General features: G+C 41.9%; 1 protein-coding gene across 1 annotated transcript in view; it reads right to left on the bottom strand.

The window, feature by feature from the left end:
* rem2 (RAS (RAD and GEM)-like GTP binding 2) overlaps positions 1 to 22,437 on the bottom strand; it is a 38,141-nt gene that overhangs the window by 13,150 nt on the left and 2,554 nt on the right. The window contains exons 2-3 of the mRNA XM_053330194.1: positions 21,376 to 21,712; positions 15,974 to 16,047 (exon numbers count right to left, since the gene is read on the bottom strand). Of these exons, the coding sequence (XP_053186169.1) occupies positions 15,974 to 16,047; positions 21,376 to 21,712 (411 nt within the window). The remainder of the gene's footprint in view (positions 1 to 15,973; positions 16,048 to 21,375; positions 21,713 to 22,437) is intronic.

The raw sequence follows: 22,437 nt of genomic DNA, 5'->3' as shown, positions 1-22,437 counted from the left end.
TAGTTGAAACAAACAATGAAATTATATGTGAAGAAAGTGGAACACTAGGCATAACGCTGAAAAGGAAATCAAATTATTTTTAAATTCTTAACTACCACATACTCCCCCTTAAAAATAGATGTTGTCCCCAACATCCTGACATTTGACCTTTAGTGCATATAAGGGGTTAAACTACATATCATCTATAAACATTCACTGCAACATTACATACTATTACTGTTGCTACAACTTGTCTTATACTCTACACATGTCGTTTTACAGGCTGCAACTCTTTTCATACATTCTTCCATATGGGTTAATACCGAGAGTCCATTTACTTACACACAGCTAATATAGTCCATTGCTGGCTTGTAACAGAGTCCTGCTATTGCAGCATGTCCAAAGCAACTACACTCTCCTTTGATAAAGGTCCATGAGAGTGATATGATTGACTGCAATCATGTGATGTACTTGAGATGTGTGTGGTGAGCTGTAATCACAGTTTATATGTGTACCAATTGTTCAACAGTCCCTTTTAATGAAAATTCTATGCTGAACAGTCCATTTGTTTTGTCTAGAGTGTAATGTTTATGCATTTACTCAGTTCAGTGATCTGTGGTGTGTGTGATCACAATGTTTCTACCGCCCATGTCCATAGAGTTGCTGGTAGTAGTATGGCTGCACCATGTGTGTCCATGGCACCTTAAGGTGTGTATGATGTGGTAGTGCTCTCAGATTGTAGCAAGCTGGTGAGCCAAGTCGATCATACGTGAAAACCTTAGGTCGCCTGTGCTGTCGTCTAGGCCGCTGAGACCTCTGCTCAATGGTCCTGTTGTGCTCGCTTGGGACAGGTGAAGGGACAGCCTCTTCCACAGGTAGGTGTTCGACATAACTGTCTTCTTGGTCCGGTAAGTGCTCAGGTTGGTTTATCACTCCATGTTCTGTCTCTGACTCAGGTGACGCATTTTCCTCCAACTGTATTTGTTCAGCAGGTTTATCTGTCCTCTCAGCATTCAATGTCTGAGGTCGACATGGCTGAAATGGCACTGGGTAGTATTCATCGTCCTCTTCTTCCTCTGACTGCTCCACTCCCTCAGTTGTCTCTACAGTTCTTTTCTTTGCTCGTGGCTGGACAGGCGTTTCGAGTGGCAGATGGTCACACGGTAGGAGAAGATTGCGGTGTAATATCCTTGATCTCCCTTTTTCCTTCTCAGGTCTGAGCTCGTAGACAGGGATGTTTTCACTGACTTGACGGACAACTGTATGGACCGCATCTTCCCAGTGGTTTCTCAGCTTGCCCGGACCACCACGAGGTGTCATATTCCTGATTAAAACACGATCACCGGGCTGTAATACTGAGCTTTTCACCTTACTGTCATAATGCCTTTTGCTCCTCATGGCTGCTTTGTGAGCATTCTCTCTTGTGATCTGATATGCTTCTTCCATGCCCTGTTTCCACTTTTCCATGTAGTGATGATGATTACTGTCGCCTTGTTCTGGGGTCAAGTTGAACAGCATGTCAACTGGCAAGCGTGGAGAGCGCCCATGTAGCAAGTAAAAGGGAGAGAAACCAGTCACCTCGCTACGAGTACAATTGTACGCATAGATCAGTTTGTTCAGTGAGTCTTTCCAGTTGGTCTTTTGTCTTTCTGTGAGTGTCTTTAACATTTGGAGCAGTGTTCGATTAAAGCGCTCTACCTGTCCATTCCCTTGGGGGTGGTAGGGAGTAGTTCTCGACCCAGCAACTCCACAGTAGTTTTTCAGTTGCGCAAACAGCTGATTTTCAAATTCACCACCCTGATCATGGTGTATTCTGCTTGGGAAGCCAAATCGTAGAGCATAGTCATTAAAGATTTTCTCTGCAGCTGTTTTGCCTGATTTGGAAGTCGTGGCGTACGCCTGGGCGAAGCGTGTAAAATGGTCAATGATGACAAGAATATATTCATAACCACCCTTGCACCTATCAAGGTGGAGAAAATCAACAGCAACAAGCTCAAACGGGTGAGTCGTGACAATGTTAGTCAGTGGTGCTCTTGTCTCACGGCTCGGCTTCTTGTGTTTAAGACACACACATCTCCTCATGACGTAATCCTCTATCTCCCGTTGCATATAGGGCCAGTAAAACCGGTCCCGTATCAGTGACGTCGTCCTATCCACACCTTGATGGCCCATTTTATCGTGGAGTTCCCTCAACACTGTACTTTTGTGTTTTTCTGGTAGGACCAGCTGTTTTCTGCTAGCTGTTTTCCTGTACAATACTCCAGTCTCACTAATCTCTAATTTGTCCCATTCTCTCAGAAGACAAATGATCTGTGAGCTAAGTTGTTTCAGTTGTGGACCTGATGGCTTTTGCTCTGATAGTTTATACTGAATCATAGGTCCAGTAGTCGGATCACTCCTCTGATCCTGTTTGATCTGTTCTGTTGTCAGGGGAATGATGGGTGTGTCTGTAGTTATGGTTGCACACTTGGCTGAGATACCCATGGACCAAGACACACTGGATTCATCCTGATTTTCCACTGCCTGTGAAGTTGCTCCAATCACATCGTATGACATTTCCTCTGAGCACCCTTTCATGAACATCTCCATATCTATAGGCATCCTAGACAGACTATCTGCGTCAATATTATCCTTACCAGGGCGATACTTGATCGTGAAATGGAAATCTGCCAATTCCGCTACCCATCGGCACCCTGTTGCATTCAATTTGGCAGTAGACAGTACATAGGTAAGTGGATTATTGTCACTATAGACTGTGAAGAAAGGCGCATAGTAGAGGTAATCACGAAACTTTTCTGTGATCGCCCACTTGAGGGCTAGAAACTCTAACTTGCCTGAATGCAAATGATAATTCTTCTCAGCTGCAGTCAAAGTACGAGAGCCATAAGCGATCACACGCAGTTTTCCATCCTGCTTTTGGTACAATACTGCACCTAGTCCCTGATTTGATGCATCAGTATGGAGAATAAATGGCTGTGAGAATTCTGGGAAGCCTAGAACAGGAGGCTGAGCTAGACAGTCGATCAATTGCTCTAATACTGACTGATGCATGTCGGTCCATTGAATAGGTGTACTCGATGGAACCCTACTGTTTTGTCTTGTTTGCCATTTTCTCCTTTTGTTTTGCAGGGTTTCAGTTTCCACAGGTCCTTTAAGCAGGTCATACAGAGGGCTGGCAATCCGTGAGAAATCCTTAATATACTGTCTGTAATAACTCAACAGTCCCAACACTGCTCTTAACTCACCAACAGTACCTGGCTGTTTGTTTTTCAGAGCTATTACTGCAGCAGTGTCGGCGGGGTCTATCCTGTTTCCCTCTGCAGACACAATCCTGCCAAGGTACCGTACTTCAGCTTTAAAGAGGTCACACTTCCTGGGTTTTAGTTTTATTCCATGCTCCCTCAGCCGTCGCAGGACCATCTTGACATCATTAACATGATCCTCAAATGTCCTGCTAAACACTAGGACATCATCCAGATAAGGCACACATACTTTATCCCTTAATCCCTCTAAGCACTCTTCCATGCAGCGCTGGAATGCTGCAGGCGCGTTCATGAGTCCAAATGGGATTCGGACCCATTCATATAGGCCCCCGGGGGTCACGAAGGCTGTTAGATGTTTACTGTCCTTGCCCATGAACCCCTGGTGATATGCCTTACCCTGGTCCAGCAATGAAAACAGGGTGTTTCCACCAAGATTGTCCATGATGTCCTGTACTCTGGGGATGGGGTGGCGATCTGGGTGAGTTTTCTTGTTGAGCTCCCTGTAGTCGATACATAAGCGCAGAGTACCATCTTTTTTTCTCACACAGACTACTGGGGAGGAGTAGGACGAAGTGGATTTTTCCACCCACCCCTGTGCTATCAGATCCTGTAAGTAGTCTTTCATCTCCTGGTACAAGGGCTTTGGGACAGACAGATATGTCCGCGACACTGGTTCATTATCTTTTAGTGAAATGTTCATCTGCAGATTTTCCACACAGCCTATGTCATCATCAGACCTAGAGAATGACTGTGATTCTTCTCTTAACATCTGCCTTACAACTTGTCTTTGGTGTTCAGTCAGGTGTGTCAGGTCAACAGGAGGATCCCATTGCTCATCGGTGGGTGTGTCCTGGCTGGAACTCTTAGCCTGGACTTTGTGGACTGAGGCAGTAGGTAGGCGGTCTGACTTGAATATGTTGGCAGGATAAACTGATCTAACAGACTGCACTGTTCCAATAACAGTCCTTCCTGACAATGTGATGTCATGGCCGGTAGGATTTTGTACACTGACAATGATTTTTGGGGTCATGCCTGCCTTCACTGATACAAGAGTGTCGCAACACTCAAGTCCTTCAGGCCACTGTGGGTTCTCATGAAGCTCAAAAATAAGAGTCTTATCCTCCTTGAAGGGGGGAGCCTGCACCCGACATTCAATCTGGAGGGCGCTGCGTTTAGGCACACTGACTCTCTCATTTGCTGTTCTCACATTGTGCTCACATGGCTGCCCTACGCTCACTGCCTTAATAAAAGCTTTGGCTCTATTCTTCCTGAGGTGAGGGAAAGCTATCTTTACTGTTTTCAAGAGCTTTTCTTTGTCCCTGTGCTTTGTCTGATCCAGCACACTGTTCACCACTAGGTACTCAATAACGTTAAAGCCAATGATGGGACAAGGTTGTTGATTACCTTTTAGCACTAACATGGGTATCAGTAACTCTTCATCATTAGCAGTAAGTTTAAAGCTCACCTCAAGCCAACCAATGTATGGCATTTCCGTTCCATTGGCTGCTTCAATGTGCAACGGGTCAAGTGGGTCAACTAACTCTGCTACATCTCTTAATTTTACATCAGGTAAGTGACTCTCTTTCCAGACCTCATCTATAGCACAAATTTGCGAGCCTGTGTCCCACAGTGCCTGGATTCTCTCTTTGTGCAGAAAACACCTGATAACACATTTCTTTCCTACCAACTCCCTTACGGTAGGTGTTTTAGCTGGGTCGCTAATTTTCCTACAATTGGACTTCTCATATGCCTGTGTTTCTTGTTTCTTAATGCCTGAACATGTGTACGGCTTACAGTGTCTTTTGTGAGCCTGCCAGTGGGTCTCTTGGCATTCTTTTGAACAGTACAGTGTTGTTTTACAAACAGAACAACGATTTAGTTCCCCATTTTCTTTCTCTTTTCCACAGCTAGCACAACCGTGGGACTTATCTGTATTGCAGGTTGCCCCATGTCCCGTAGGAGCAACCCCTCTTAGTTTAAAGGGCTCTCTCTAGCTGGTTTTATCAGTCTCTGTGCCTTACATCCTGCACGAAAATGCTCACTACTTCCGCACCTAAAGCAGTGCTGACAGTATTCCTCACCTGACTGGATACAAGCAAAACACCTAGGGCGGGGGCGTGGTGCTGAGTAATATCGTTGTGGTGCAAATCTTTGTTGGAACTGTGCTGTTTCCCTCACATGTCCAGGTCCAAGTGCTGGTTGGTACTCCTGTACCGTTGCTGGTGGCTGCTGGTGGTAAAACTGCATACCCTTGTGTTCAGCCTGAAAGGAAGAGGGTTGTGGGGTTGCAGGTGCTGACTTTTGAATGGTTTCTATAATTTGGGAGACCTCAGCTCTCAGGCCTTTCAGTAGCACCATGTCAGACCGTATTTCTTTAATTTCTGAGAGGAGGTCGGGGGGTAGAATGGCTGTATTTTGTTGGGTGTTGTTCTTCTTTTCCACTGGGGATTCACTGGACTGGACAGTGTTTACATGAGTTACTCGTGATGGAGCTGAATGTTTCTTTTTGTCCTGTCTCTCCTTTTCATATGCACATGCAACGTTCACTTTCTCCAGCAGCAGCTCATCTGATGTACTTGTTTGCAGGAGGTAAGGCTGCAGGTCACTTTTAATATTGTCATTCTGCAGACCAGTCAGGACAGTGTGCATGAAGAGACTTTGGACTAGCGCTGGGTCGTATTTGAGACTTGATTCAACTTCCTGAGAAGCGAACAGAATTTTCTGTCTCAGATCCATTGCCCTTATCAGGAAATTTTGGGGTGTCTCCTTACTACTCTGGACCTCAGAGGTGAGTTGTTTATATAGCTCTGTGGCACTTCTTTCCTGATAATGGGACCTGAGGATTCTCCTCAGGGCAGGCAACGTGAGGTTTTCTTTTCCTTCAAGGTAACTCCTCAACTGCAGGCCTGGTGTGATGGCACGGATTACAGCATCAGTGACCTCTGACTCTGGGTAGCCCTTGCTGAGCCCACTTTCAATTTGCCTAGCCAGACTAGAAAAGGTGAGTCTATCTTTTTGTCCGGGCTCCCCTATTTGGCCTGATATCTTAAAATCTTTGTGCCACATAGAGCCATTTGGCAGTGCTGGAGCCATGTTTTTTATTGGGGTGCTGGCACTTAGAGGGAGTTTCATGCTATTTTTCATCAGATCATGCATTGCACTCTCTTTTTCACTTAATGACAGCCTTAATGCCTCTACCTCCTTCCTGAGGCTTTCCTGTTCCTCGATTTGATTTTGAAGTTCACTTGTACTCTGTACTTTGTCCATTTGTATTTTGTCTATGACATCCTGAGCATTAAGGAGGTCGGACATACCTTCATCCTCTAGGCTGGCCGATTCTTCCCGTTCGAGGTACCTTATGACATGTGCAATTAACTGACTGCGTGTCTTACCAGTCACATGCTCTTTTCCTGGTCCTGAGATTTGAAGTGCATCACATACTTTAATCAGCTGCTCTACAGACAGTTTATACAGTGTTCCTTTAATCTCCAGCTGCAGCTTCTCTAATTCAGATTCCATTGTATCAGAGGAGTTGGCATAGGCAGTCAAATGAGGGTTTATCTGGTTCAATTGGTTTTTCGCTGCTCCCTAGTGGTCACGTTGCTCACTTCAGGATACAAACCACCAATTTTTGTCTGAAAAACCACCTCCACTGCTTTGCTGAGCTCCTTTCTGATGCCTGGGTAGTTTGGGGGGATGATCGACGAGAGGATTTCTCTTACAGGTTAGGGATGGTCCTAAAGCCGAACATCCCAGCGGTGCCTCCAAATGTTGTGCCCTTAAACAGGGAAAATAGTGAGGGAAGAGGGATGAATGAACACACTCTGCTCTTGCCTTCACTCGTTTGTATTGAGTGAGGAAGTAGCGCGAATCCCCCTACTGAAGCCCTGAGGCATTACTAGTAGATTGACGCATAATCAACCCAGACAAAGAACATACATTACCTATCTATTATTTACACTCTGGCTGCATTTTCTCCAAGAACCTTAGCAATTTAGTTGAAACAAACAATGAAATTATATGTGAAGAAAGTGGAACACTAGGCATAACGCTGAAAAGGAAATCAAATTATTTTTAAATTCTTAACTACCACATTACCACCTAGATCTGCAATTACCCTTAACTTTATGGAGCATTTCAGTGACTGTCTTTCAGCTTTTGGCTTTGTTTTTATAACCAAAACCATCACTCTTACCAATCCTATCAGCCTTATTTTCAGTGAAAAGGCATGGATAACCTGACTGCTATCTGTTGACAGACGATTGAACATAGTGGAGTGTTTAGCTGCTAAAGTGACAGATGTGTTCCTGAATCTATCATTAAGCCTTTACAGTTCCTGAATTAGCATCAAAGTTGGATAAAACATTTTCATATAACGTGTTAACTAATGTGTTATGTTAGCTAACACATTATGTTTGCAAGTGTACGAATGATACTAAACTAAGCTATGTTTATAGGTTATTCTGGTGCCATAAAAAGACTAAAAATCTATCATTCAGCCTTTAAAATTCCTGAATTAAGTGTTTTTTAAGGATGTAACATTACATCTAATGGGAAGTATTCAGAAACTCATCATTTTCCACACATATCCCTTTTACCTAATTCACCATGTTTGATATCTGCAGAAGTTCTGGCTTCTTCACTACTATTTCAATCTAAGTTCTGTGAGTTTCAGCAATGCCTTTCCTACAATAAGAATGAGACATCAAAGGTCTGTGGGGTTGAGGAGGTTAAAACAAAAGACACTGGAATCTAAAGTTGGACAAACATAATCAATACAAACTATTTTTCTCTCAAAGACAGAAACCTGAAACCAGACTCCACTGTGATGCCAGTCAAAGTCACGTTCTCCAAGCTACATGCAGGGCACATTATAGAATTAGACAACATACAGGAATGATTGTTTTACAGTCGGATGGATTTTCATGTAGTGAAGCACAGACTGTAGGCTGTAGGCTGTAGCTTGGAACTTTTTCACTTGACTTAACTGTGGACACTCTCATGGGAATGACTAATATTTAGCTTCAGGATTGATTTAAACTTTAATCCATAACTTCTTATTGTATTATTTCTAAACACTGGAAAATTATGACCGATCCTGACTCGTAAACGCAATCCCTTTGTTTTTCAATTTGAAATAAGACCCCGGAGCCATAAACATTGCTGACTGAATCAATATAAAAACGTTATTTCCACCAGCTAACCAAATCCACCTGCTAGCTCTGGACTGCATGTTGTCTGTGTGTATGTGTGAGTGCTTGGATGCCCTTGCCCTACATCCACAGGCCTCAAGGTAAATTTCTGCCCTCCAGAGAGTTTCAGACGCCTGAAAAATTCACATCCTCTCAAGCCGCCAAGTAGTATCGGATCAGACCCTGGAGCAGGAAATTCGTGGGGTGCGCCTTGGCACTCTATTTGACGGAGCACAGGAAAAGATAGGGTGAAGAGAAAAGAGGAAGGGAGGGAGCCACTGACTGGGAAGGCGGCTCCGCCACCTGTCACTGTCTGATTGAGGGATGTGGAGGAAAGAACAACAAGACAGAGAGAGAAATGGAGAGAGACAGAAAGAAAGACGCTAATCTGTGCAAGCAAAGGGGGTACAAACACAGAGTGGGTATCGATTAGGAGTGTGATGGAGTGCTCCATGAGGAAAACTGTGACCAAGTAAATACTCCTCTCTATCAAACGGAGGCAGACCAACGTAGGACAGTGCCAACTCCCTCTGCCGCTCTCATTCTTTCTCTCGATTAAGCAGCTCTTCTCTGTTCACAAAGAGCGGACCATCTGTCAATACCTACTCCTCCCATACACACACATACACATGGGTGAACACACCAACGAAACGGCAAGCTTCCACAGAATGATGTTCAAATCACACACAAATACACACAGCTTACTGAGCTTTGAGGATAATATTAATTATAATCCTATTAAGAAAGAACTCATGTGGCTGATGAGACCATTTTCTCTGGAATACAGGTGCTTTGTCAGGTCTCATTTAATTGACTTTAGGGTAGTTTTTAATGGTTTCAGCCAGGCCCCTTAGTTCAAATTAGGGGAGCTTAACCTTAGCTCTAAAGTATTCAGTGATGTATTTTGTTAGTGCACCACAGTGTTGTGACCACAGTTTGGTGACGGCTGTTTGCCCCTGGACACAACGTGAACTCCATAAGGACATGGTGGAAGAACTGTCCTGTACACAGCCATGACCTTAACCCCATCCAATACCTTTGGGATGAACTGGAGAACAGACTGTGAGCCACGCAGGCATTATGGTAAAAAAAGAAATGAAAAAGAAAAACAGTGGCCGACTTTACTAATACTCTTGTGGCTTACTGCAAGCAAATCCCTGTGGCCATGCAGGTTCCAAAATTTTGTGAAAGGCTTGTAGCAGCATGTTAATGCTGCTTTTGGACTGAGATACTCAACAATCATATATGGGCAGTGTTGGGGAGTAACTAACTGTAATTTAATCACTAAATAAATCTAAGTGTAATCCGTTACAGTTACTGAGAAAAAAATGTATCAATAAATTACAGTTACTTATAAAAATGTTTATGATTACAAAGGAGGTTACATCTGAAGTCACACCACATATATTGCTGTTTTAATTCTTTGAAACAATAATTTTTACATTTTGCCAATAAATCATGACTTTTGACTTTTTTCATAAAATATCTTTATTTTATATTCCAAAATCTACATGAGCTAATGAATACATTTTCACATGGGAGATAAATCTTGCTTCATAAGAAATGATCTCCCTTATAAATCATGTCAGTATCCATGAAAAACAACTGAACTTGATTTTGGTGCTTAATTGGTACACTAACAGCAGAAAACATTTGTGAGAAAATCAGAAAAGTAATCAAAAAGTTTTTTAAAAATGTAATAAGTTACATTACTTTGATTAAGTAATTGAAATAGCTACATTACTTATTTCATTTTACATAGGGTAACTAGTATCCTATGCCATTTCCAAAGTAACTTTCACAACCGTGGATATGGGTGTAATGTTCAAGTGTCGACACACTGTAGGCAGTGTTGTGTACTAATGGCTCCGTCTTTAAGATCCTGGAGGCAGATTTTTCTTATGATTACTGTATGAGTTCACAGCTGTAATAATAGTGACACATGATTTGTATGCACACATTTACAATTCTGCCTTGAAATTGAAATGATGAATAAATAATAGCAGTATTTTTGATGGGAGATTATTGCTTAGGGCTATATCCTGCCATGTCTCTGCCAAATAACCACTGTTATTTCACATTAGTTATGCCTGTGTATCTATCTTACTTATAACTTTATTTTTTTATTACCACTGGAGCAGGATTTCTGTGGTTAACTTTGATATTGGAGTGTTTAAAGAACTAATCAACATCAATTATTAGCTGAACATGCAGTATATGTGCATTTATAAATTTGGTCATTACAGAAGTGTAATAACATGTTTTATGGTAGAAAAATTAAACTCTAGTGTGAATTATGTAATGGCAACACTGGACACATATATCTGTAATAAGCTCAAATCGGCCAATAATATACAGTGCTGATATCTTAATCTGGCTCTCTTTCCACTCCACTGCAGCTTCTCACTCCATTGAAACTCAGACCAATTGTTCAGGCTTCAAACACCATGATAAATGGTGTTCCAAGAGTCAATCAGGCCATATCTGTTCTATCAATAAAACAGTGCCACAAACCAGGCGTTTTAAGAATTCATTTTTCCAAACTTCCTGTTTCTGGCACAGATGTAGATAAGAAAAACATATCCAATAAAACATGATAGAAAGCATGGAATTTTTTTTAAAGCACAGAGAGAAACTGCTGCAAAGGCTGTCATTGAGGTTATGGTTGAAAAACACTGAACCCAGCCTTTAATATATCACTGTATGGTTTCAAAAGCTTTTTGTACATACAGAAATTATACACACACACACGCACACATACACACAAATGCATATTCACCTGCACTCATCACATACACATGCTCATCCACAAACTTGTGAGAGCCAGGCGTTACATCAGCAACCATTAACAGTGAGGACAATGAATCACTTATCAGACATAATTTGCATAACATGCTGTGGCTCTGTGAGCACTCTGACTATCATTCCTTCCAGTTGTGAAAAAAGGCAGAAAACACAGAATTTGACCCTATTTTTAATATGTGTCTGAATGTGCGTGTGTGTGTGCGTACTTTATTATACAACACGCTCCCCACTGACTGGACCACGTACCCCAAACCATTGCAATCTATTGGCTCCCACGTCATTCGCTTTGCAGAACGAGATATATGAGCAAAGCAGCTTACGGCATGGAAACAAAGGTCAAATACATCCCCACCTGTTTACACAAACAACCACAGCGCGCACTTACATGCACAGATAAATGCGCTCATGCTACCATTTTGCTTTAAAAGCAAACACATTCACATTGCACGTACATCTGCCTCTTTGGCTTGCGTTCCATCTGTCTAAGTGCCTGTAAGAGCAAAATGAAAGAGCAGCCAGATCAATAAAGATGTAGGGGTGACAGATGAAGGGAATAAAAAAACAAGATAAGGAAAGAGAGGTAGAGGAACAAGGAGTGGAGGGAAGAGGAGTGGAAGTAGAAGGCGAGACGGTGGGGTACTTTGCTCTGGTAGCTTAGTCAAAATCTGATAATTGGATGACAAAGCTTAGTTCACATGGAATGCATGTTTGCTTTTTTTTCCCTCTCACTTACTTTGTGCTGCATAGAGACAACACCTCCCCAAGGAAATATATTACTGAGGCCATCTGGCATGCACTGGCTCGGCCACACACACACACACACACATACATAAGTACTGCCTAAGCTGAGTACCAGTGAGCACAGATGACCACATCACCTGACATCACTATGCAGACATAAGACATAAAGCACCGTGCAGGCTATTCACACATTCACAACACCTAGCACCTCATGCACACGCTCACGAGCACACACACAGTATCCAGGGGGTGTGGTGTTTGCCCCTGCATGACCCACATTCAATCATTAATATGACAGCATGTGGAGTCTCCACCCTGCTGAAGTGTCTATTAGAAAATCCCAGAATCCCCACCGGTTTCAGGGATGCTATCCTGTAGTTGATCTCTGACCTCTCTGTAGAGGGGAGGGTAAAAGAGTATTTCCCTGCAGGACACGATAAGTGTGTCAAAAATGTTTTATTCACATGGCAGCGTTGACAAGTCACCTATATTCTGTTAGTTTCCAGTCTTTTCAGTTTTATGCATTAGTGTTACAAATAACAGCTAAGCTGAGAGCCATTTTTTCATCCTGTTGGAAATTGATGAAAAGCCAGTTTTGTGCATTAACTGTCAAGCTTAACAACTAGCTAACTGATATCAACTACACAGCTCATGCTAACATTTATTAGCAAGAATGAATATCATGACACTGTTCAATGTTGCAATGTTACAAAAGTCAACTACATTTTTGTGTTGTTTTAAAAAAAATCTTGTTTAAACATGATGCAAAGTTTGTAGTAACCGTGCTAGCTTACAAATTTCTTGCTTAACTCATTCTATAATACTTTAGCAACAATTAATGTCATTCTTAGTGACTCAAAAGTACTGTAATTAGAGCTAACAGATAAAGGACAAAATCATTTAATGTATTATTTTTAATGTTAGTTAATGATAAATTCAGTTTTATTTAGCTGGCTAGCTAGCTGACAGAGCTAACGGATGTATTAAAGGGAACGCTAACTCTACCTGGTTTGTGTCTAACTTTACAGCTCAGACACTAATAGTAATGACCCTGACTTGTCCTGAAAAGAAGTACATTTGTAAAGACAAAAAGAGAACAGACGAGCACTAAAAAAAACAGCAGACTGAGGGACAGAAACAGAAAAGAATGTAGAGTAACAAGAAAAAATGACAGAAATAGCGACAGCATTTACAGCAACACTTTTTTGATTGATTTGTTAGGGTTAGGCATTATTAGTATGAACTGTGTCATCAGTTCAGTCAAAGTCTTTTTGATGTGACCAAATACAACATGTTGCTGAATTGTTTTTTGATCCAAAATAGCCTATTTTGCATCATTGTAGAATTAATACATTGATTCTTTGTAGCAAAATAAACTGTGTGCCTTTTCCAAGAGAACTTTTGATGATTTCAAGCAGAAAATGAGTTTCTATGAAATCGCCCAATTTGTCCTCCTGATGTAGTTTGATATAATATATTTATCCCTAAAATACTTTTTTTTTAAAAGCTTTTTTGTCTCTTGGTTTACTTCACACAGAATATTCTACACAAATAAACTGAATAGCAATCTCCAGTGTAGACTAAAACAAACAAAACTGTTAAACTAGAATAGTTTATGTAGATTAGGTTAAGAGATGAGAAACTGTAAATAGTCCAGAACGACTCTTATAAGGCTGCAGAACAGCTAAACAGGAAAGGAGAAAAATGCCCAGGGAAGGAGCTCCCCAGACATTTAAAGCATAAGCTTGAGGCGAAAATCAATTTCTGTTGCATGCGCTGGATGGTGGGACAAGTTTTACTTCCCTCGTAATCCAGCTAAAGAATGTGGTCAAGCAGCAATTATCTTCTTCTAAATTGCATCCTGGACTTTTTCTCTAATTTGCGTTAACATAATAAACAATCCCGTCCTCCGGGGGCAGCAACAAATTCTACACATGCATCACTGGCCTATATTTTACCGGGCCTCAGGCTGCACCTTTTGGTTGTCTATGATGAATATTTTAATTTCAAGCTATAAAATAATAATGCAAACTCCTAGACTGGCTCCAGCTTCAAATGTATTCAGGCTCACACACACATTAGGGTAGAGGGCAAGAGGACCCTTCTGGTCTTCCATGACCTCAATCTCTCTCTTGGTCCTTTAAATACGGAACACAATAGGTTGTTAAAGAGATCCATCACAGAGCCAATGTCAATCTGAAGGTAGAGGACAGCATGGGCCCACTAGGTCAAGGCCAAGTGTGCCAGTGTTTCTATTTTGGGAACATGGATGACTTATTTAAACCATCCTACCCCACGTGACGTCAACAACGCTCGCAACATCCAAGCGTGTGACTGAGCTGACTCTCAGCTTTCTGTGTGCGCGTGCTGGTGTGTTTTACACATTGGACAATGCCAATGCTGCACGTGCCTGTACACACGCATCTGTCTAAGCAATCTATATATTAATGTGTTATCTCTACCTGTGCTTTGTTTGGCGCCGCTCCCTGCACTGCAGTTAGGACAATTATAACTCTGGCCTGACCTTTATGTGTCAATCAGCTGTGACTCAAGCAAAAAGAGCACTTGAAGGAATAATCACAGAGCATGACTTTATCAGCTTTTAATCTTTTTTTTTTGGCAGTTTGCGTTGCAGGGGAACGATGAGGCGCTGATCGAGGCTGGCCAAAGAACAGATGAAGCCCCACAGCCAACAGCGTTGGATGCTGACTGTTCTAGCATGATCTTATGCGTGAATGAGTGATTAAGTCAGCCTGTACAGTATGTGCGTACGTGAGTGTGGATGTGTGTGTGTGTGTGTGTGTGTGTGTGTGTGTGTGTCTGTGCATGTTGCTATGGTAACTTGGGTGTAGGTTGGGGTGCCCCATGGAGAACACTTGCAGCTTTGCCTCAAGGCCAAAAGCCCTGCCTCTTGGGAGTTGGAGTGATGGCAGTTAATGCTATGCCAGTACAAGGCTGCAACACATGTTAGGAAGCCGGACACAATCTGTTTGCTCACCTGATTGAGTGTGTATGTGTGAGTGTGAGAGAGAGAGAAAGAGAGAGAGAGAGAGAGAGAGAGAGAGAGAGTTAAGGATTATATTTGTATGTGTGTATGTTTTTTTCTACAGGCATTAATAGAAAAAAAAAGCACAAAAACACGAGCTTGAATTGGCGGATGATTTGGGATACTGTCCAGTCCTCTCTGCTTCCCCCCACTGCTGAAGGCCCTGGAGTTATTCCAAGCTTCCCGCTGGCCTGCGTCTGTTGCTTCAGCCTTAATGCCCTGCCTTGTATTAACACGCGCAGAATAACAAATGTAATTAACTCTCAGCGAGATTTAGCCACAGCAGAAAAGAGGTTGGTGGAGGGAGGCAAGCATGTCCACAAGCACACACACACACACACACACACACACACACACACACACAAAAATAAAGCAACAGAGTGCGTGAATGAATGGAGCGATCTGAAGATTTGATGATGAAAGCTGCTGGAAGGCTTGGCAACAAAATTGGAGAGGGGGATGTTTGCAGGAAAAGTGAGGAAGTGAAGAAATTTGCTTTCTTTCAGTAAACTTCCCCCAAGTTAAATGTAGTTCTGTGTGAATAATTTACCCTGAAGGGTGGATGACCATGAAGGCCGAGTGGACATCTGGAATGAGATGCATCAGGGATGATCCACCCTACACACTAATTAGATTGCTCTACTGTTCCATCACATCATTAATAAGCATTAATGACTGCATGCCTTTTGATTTCTCATAATGTCCTCTGTGTCACGAGGAGCTTATTGACAAGCTGTTCCTCCTTTCCGCTGCTGTCTGCTGATCTCAGTACTCACTATTTGCAGCTGAAAATCATTGCCACAGGGGTCGATCGGATCAGTGCAAAGTGAAAGGTGGCTCAGAGAGAAATAGGTCACTGGAGCACAAATTCGCAAAGAGCTGGTCTAACAGTACGAGAGAAACAGGACAAACTGATTGAAGTATGAAGTTGAAAATCAGTAACTCACCTGTTTCCAGTTGTCGAAAACGATGACTTTACTGTCCTCGTCATCAACTGTCACCGAGCACTCGTAGCCCTCACCTGCAAGCAAATAACCGTGTGAGTGTAAGATAAGCACCTCAGCATGTAGTGTGTGACAACAGCAATAAAAACTAAGGGAGTAGTATGTCACACGGTATTATATTTTTGCAATAAAAAAATATGACAGTGTGCATTGAGGAGGATAAATGCATCGCAGTATTAACTAAAGTGAAATGTCAGGAGTCTAAACAGCTGCCTGAAAATGTTGACAAGTTAATCTAAGTCTTAGAAAATGTCCTTGACCTACTCCAGAAACCTAAAATCCTGTGCGCAGATGTTTAAAACAGGTTTTACGGCCAGTTGATGTGTGTGGAGAATGTTATTCTTACCACATTTCAAACATCTATCTATCCTAATAAAGACATTCTTATCTAGAAATGTATTTTTTTTAAATTCTACAATTCAAAGGATAAAGCTGATAATGTTAATGTCAACAAATCTCATGAAAACACCAAAAACAACATTCATCCATCTCTGAATACTTTCTCATGTTCTTATCCTGTCTTAAGCTCTCAGCCCCAAGCCCATTTCTTCCAACTTCAAATGTAAATCTTAAAAAGGGGAAATTTCATCCCAAGTCAAACTTTAAACAAATACATTGCCATTCTGTGATTTACTTTCTTGTGGAAAGTTAAATATGATGATCCACACACCTCTCATGTCAGTCAGCTAAATATGTAGCTGGAGCCAGCAGTAGGTTAGCTTAGCTTAGCATGAAAACAACTAGTCTGGCTCTGATTTGCTTGATCATGCTAAACTTCCCTCAGTCTCCTCAGGGAATAGTTTGCTTGTGAGCTCTCTTGACAACCTTATCTCTGACATATATAAACAGGAGTACATAATTTGGATGGAATTAATAGAGGTTATATTTACTAGTCTGGTTTGTTTTCTGTGTCAGTGCTAGCAAGTGGCTCGGTCGTGCAGTATTTAGATCCTATTTTTGTCTAGCTCTATACATGAGGAAGTTTGCTCTATGTTGTAAATGATTGAGGTCTCTGCTGAGTAACTCCCAGTTAAGCACTAGCTCAGGTGTAACATTCAAGGCCATAATGTTTTCTGCTTCAGAAATGTATTTTGCCGATTTCTGAATAAACTGCAATCTGGATTTGTTTAGATTGGAAGAAATCCCCATTGTTTGATCCCTTTAATGCCTCCCACAGAACACAAGGATCATCCACTGATGGCTTATTAATTGTAATAAAGTCTTCCAGTTTTACTTTTTAGTTTCCCTCTGCAGTGATGAGGAGTTGAAATGCCAACATGCTGCATTTTGGAGTAGAGATAAGGGTTATTATACCTGCCACAGCTCTGTGATCTGAGATTGACATGGGGAGCAGATTAAGATCAGAATTCTTATCATATAGCTGTTTAGAGTTTAAAACGAAGTTACTACAAGAAAAAGATTGATGTTGTGAAGTGGAACAGGTAAATCCACTCAGGGGTATGAAGGCTGCCGAGCATCTGCAACAGAACAATCTGTAGCCTATTGCCTTAATGCAGGAGATGCCAGATGCTGTTCTTTTGACTCAGTGATTCCAGTTTTGTTTTAAGAGTACAGCCAGATTGCATTAAAGTCACCCCCTATTTTTAGAGCTAATTTGGATAATTCAAGTGTTGTATTTGTTAAGCAGAATTCATTTGGTGCATAAACAAACAGAAAGGGCTATTTTCTCTTATTTACTACTGTTTTATGTGAGGAACTCTCCCGTCTGTATCTCCCCTAGATCTGGATATTGACAGGCACACTTGGCAGGGATTACTACACCTCTGTTCTTGAAGATGCAATAATATTGTAGAATCTATTCTGCATTCTGCCAAACTCCTTTTCCAATAAAATTGTGTCTTGAATAAAGGCCACCTCAACCTTTTTTCTCCATAGGAAATCCATAATGGTTATTAATTTCTAGGGGATACTTAGCCCTTACACATTCCAAGATAGTAATCTTATGCTAGTCATGAATGTAAAGAGGAGACAGCAGTGCTAATCAAGAGTTGCTCAAAAAAGTAACTACAGTTGTTTTAATAAAGAGCAATAACGTTGTTACATAAGGCTCTGTACCACATTCAACTCACCATGCTTCAATTAAAGATAGGGGTACTAGCAGTCTCCTCTTATTCTCCAAAGAAAAAAAACCTCCACCCAATGCTCTCAAAATAATTATAAATACAGTATGGAAAGCACAAAAGTCAACCTCACACCCAATCCCCTTAAGGTAGTCCCTTATGTGAGTCACATAGTTGAACAAAAACAAAAATGTCTTAAATGTAACCAGCTTCTTCAAGACAGAATAATATAAAATAACAAACAAATAAAGACATATTGCTTATTGTTAATGCTCAAATAAGGTCTGAACTAAATCAGTACAGTATATATATTTGTTTAGAAAATAAATAAGAAAATAATCTAAACCACAGTTTAACCTGTTGTGGCAGATTTGTGGAGTAGGTAAGAGATGCAAGCAAAGTTTATTTATGTAGCACCTTTCATAGATATCAGCCATAAAGTGCTATGCAGTGAAAGGAATTAAATCAAATAGAATCAAATCAAATAAATAAAACAAAGAGACCTGATAAAATATACAAGGGGAACAGACGAGACAAATGAACACGATTCCATGTTACCTTAATGCATGTCTGAGCAGATGGGTTTTTCACTGCTTTTAAAAATAGTTTACAGTGTCCAAGGACCTCAAGCTTATTGGGAGACTATTCAAAAGCTCAGGGGCTGTCTGGAAGGCAATGTTTCCCTGAGTCTTAAAACATGTCCGAGATACACTTAGAAAATCCTAGGTGGAGGGCCTAAGAGCTTGGCTCTCAGGTATAGCAGGGTCCAGCTTTGTTTTCTTCAACAAAGATTGAACAATAGCCTGCTTAAAGTAATTGGGGACACACTGTGTCTGCATAGTCATAATACTGACTATGCAGGGGCCAATAAAGTTAAAAACCTTTAAAAGTAGGACAGCTAGTGAGCTTGAGGAGGGTTTAATTTGTCCTAACAAGGCAGCAATATCCTTCAAGGACACAGGACAAAAAGGAGTCCAAAGATGGGTAGATTTGAGAGACCACCGGTGAGTGGACTGGACAAGGCAACATCATCTCCATCATACAACGCCACTTCATGTGGAAGTAAACAAACCAGCATGCGCAGTAGAGTTTATGTGGAGAGCTCAAGGCCTTACCAGTCAAGAAGATTGGACACTATGCCTATTGGCCTTGAGGAAATTGACAAACTGCGTTGGATGGGTCGATGAAAAGATGCTCAACACTGTGGTGACAACCATCAGACAGACGGGTGACTAATGGTGTTGTATTGATGTATGTTTCCCCATGGATATGTGTTTCCCTTTACCTTAACCTGCACCCAACCTTATCTTGTCTTTTGAGGTGCAATTCTATCCGGAGGGGTACGTTATTTAAGGGGGGTGGGGGGCAGACACAAAACTGGGTATAGCAAGAAAAGTTTTGACACCCAGACCCTGGTGTGGATCAAGCCAGGCATGAACAATGAACTGGCAGTGAAGTTGGTCCAAATTGAAGTTTGGCTGGCAACTTCCATGGGTGTTCTTCTTGAGTTATTCAAGATGCAGCTTCTACTGTGTGGAGCGCATAAATTTCACTGTCATGACTCTTGGAATAGCTCCAGTGGATTTTTTATTGAGACGTGTGAACAACTTGGGAATGGTGATTGTTGGGTAAGCCAATGTGTTTCCCTTCTCCTCTGTCTCTTTTATGTGAATGAGGCACAGGTTGTCTCATCTGCTTGTGTCCTCAAGAGACACCAACTAGATTTTGAGCTGTGTTGCATTGCGGTTTCTTCAGTGTTCTTGATCCATACCTGCCGAGCTAGGGTGATTGAGCACTAGGTCTTGATTTCTTCAGCATATTTGGACAGGGTCTCTTGTGTGGTGCTCAGTTGACTTTCTAAATGTTCAAATCTTTCTTTGAAGCTCATTTTTCATCTATCTGTAGGGTCAGCCTCTCTTTGGTTTGGAAATTGCGTGATCACGTTGACATAATATGCAACGCAGACAGAAGTTATAGTTCTTTTTACAAGTTTGATAGACATCAAAACAGTCTCATCAAAAGGTTTTGCTGCAACAAAGGGGAGTTTGAGCAGAGGGTGTTCTACTAAACCATCTTGATAACATCACCTACTGGGGCTTCTCTGTCTGACAGTTTGGACAATATAGTTCTAAGCAAATGGAGCTAAACTAACAGAAGTAATTATGGCGTTTGTTAAAGGACTATTTTCAGCAGTAGGTTTTGGTGCACTTTATTTAATGTCAGCGGTATGGTATGTGTGGGATTGACTGAACATTATCTATAGTTCAGTACAATGGGTGCTTTGTACTGAAACGATGAGCTTGCTATCATTACACCCCTAGAAAACACACAACTATAATTACATGGCAGCTTTTAAAATACACATTACCCAAAAATGCTTGGAAGAGATTGGAAAACCCACTCTAATGAATGACATGTCTATTATAAGGTACGAGTGCAAGTCCTGGTGTTAATCAGTGCTGTCTTTTACTGGTGATTACTTGCTGAGGACACGTATTGATTAATGAGGTGTCTTTCCACTCATGGAGTTGATATGGTGCTGGGGCATCTGTTTGTAACTACCTCAAAGTGTTAATTGAGTGGGTGTTGAATAGTGGGGTATGTTTTTTACACTTTGCTTTTTTGCCGTGTAGCTCATATAATAATCCAGTACATACAATTCCCATTCAGACTGAGAGCTGAATCATGAAATTGTGTACATGCTCCTTAGATAAAAGGGCTTTTTCTATCCATTTATGATGCATGAATGTGGGTGTTCTACATGGGCTACATGGACAGTACTGAATACTGTATGGTGTGACTGTGGAACAAGTCAGCATTATGCAGAGGGGTGAGTAGCCTTCTTTCAGCAACACTGATCGATTGGATGGTTGAGGATTGATCATCAGTGTTGCAGTGAGCTCTGTTTAGAGACACACCTAATGACTGACCACAGAAGAGGGTAACGGGCATCAGGCCTGTTTTTAGCCTGTTTTAATGCTAAATATGTGGCTGCAGCCAGGAGACAAAGACTTTAAACAAAGACTGTAAACAAAGGGAAACAGCTTGTCTGGAACATCTTCAGAGAACTGTGACCATTCTCCACACCAAGTGTCTGAATTCTAATGTTAAACCTTGAAAATGATTTAAGAAGATCTCCCATCCCTGACCCAAATTCACACAAACACAGACACACACACACACACACACACACACACACACACACACACACACACACACACACACACACACACACACTCAGTCAACCTGTGTATAAGGCATTACCACATGCTTGTGTCTCAGAGTCTATAGAGAGGGATCTGTCTGACTGCCCAGCCAGAGATAAGGCCAGCGACGATTTGCCCACGCCATTCTGTCCTAGCAGCACTATTCTCAATGCCCCACCATGGCTGTGGTAAACCGCCTGGGTGGCTGCCGATTGGCTGAAGGATTCATCCCGAGGCACAGATGTGTCACTGATAGGCAACATAGCAGGCTCCTCCAAGCCTGGGATCCAATCGCAGTCCTCGGATACGGCCTCTTCTCTCCGCAGCTGGTGTTTGACAGGCAGGGGTGTGCTTCCTCTGCGGAGTGGGGGCGCCGTGGTGAGAAACATACTGTACTACAATGAAATTGACATAGAAGAAAAAAGAAAGACACGTGTAAGTATAGAAAGGAACCACTGTTGCTTGACGCATAGTTTAAGGCATTGCCTGGAGTACTTAAAAATGGTCCAAAAGGGCCAAAGAGACTGCAGATCTACCTGTAACACTGTCTATTTTGGTCAGTGTTATCACTGGAGAATGGGGGAAGGGTGTTTCCACTATGTGTCTATGAGTGGAGGAGAGGAGGGAGGTGATAACAATGGAGGTGAGACAGATAAATGGCAGGAAGAGAGAGAGAGAGAGAGAGAGATGCTGATGAAGACACAGAGCATGTCAACCTAGCAGAGGTGGAGGGGGGTTAGAAGGTGTAGGGGGTGAAGGGGGTGAAGGTGGGACACAAAGAAATGAGGAAGACACAGGGCAGGAGGAGCTGCTGGAGGAACAGAAGAAGATAAGAGGACGTAAAAGACAGCAGGTTGATAAGGGCACATACAGAGAGAGAAAGACAAGAAAAGGACATGGAGGAGGTATGGAGAGAAAATCACAAGGGAGGAACAGATGAAAAGAGGCTGTGCAGCTGTGTGTAATAAGGGTATAAGTGCGGTCAGGTGGCTCTATACTGCGTAGTGTGTAAATAGTGAGTGTAACATGAATTCACAGAAAAAATAGGTCAGAAACATAGTGTAGATCTCTAACCACAGTTATTTAAAAAGAGAAAGCTGCAAAGGAGTTTGTCAGCAAT

Source organism: Scomber japonicus, chromosome 12 (assembly GCF_027409825.1).
Source record: "Scomber japonicus isolate fScoJap1 chromosome 12, fScoJap1.pri, whole genome shotgun sequence".
Taxonomy (NCBI): domain Eukaryota; kingdom Metazoa; phylum Chordata; class Actinopteri; order Scombriformes; family Scombridae; genus Scomber; species Scomber japonicus.
The sequence above is the reverse complement of the archived record's forward strand: the minus strand, read 5'-3'. Positions and strand labels throughout refer to the sequence as shown.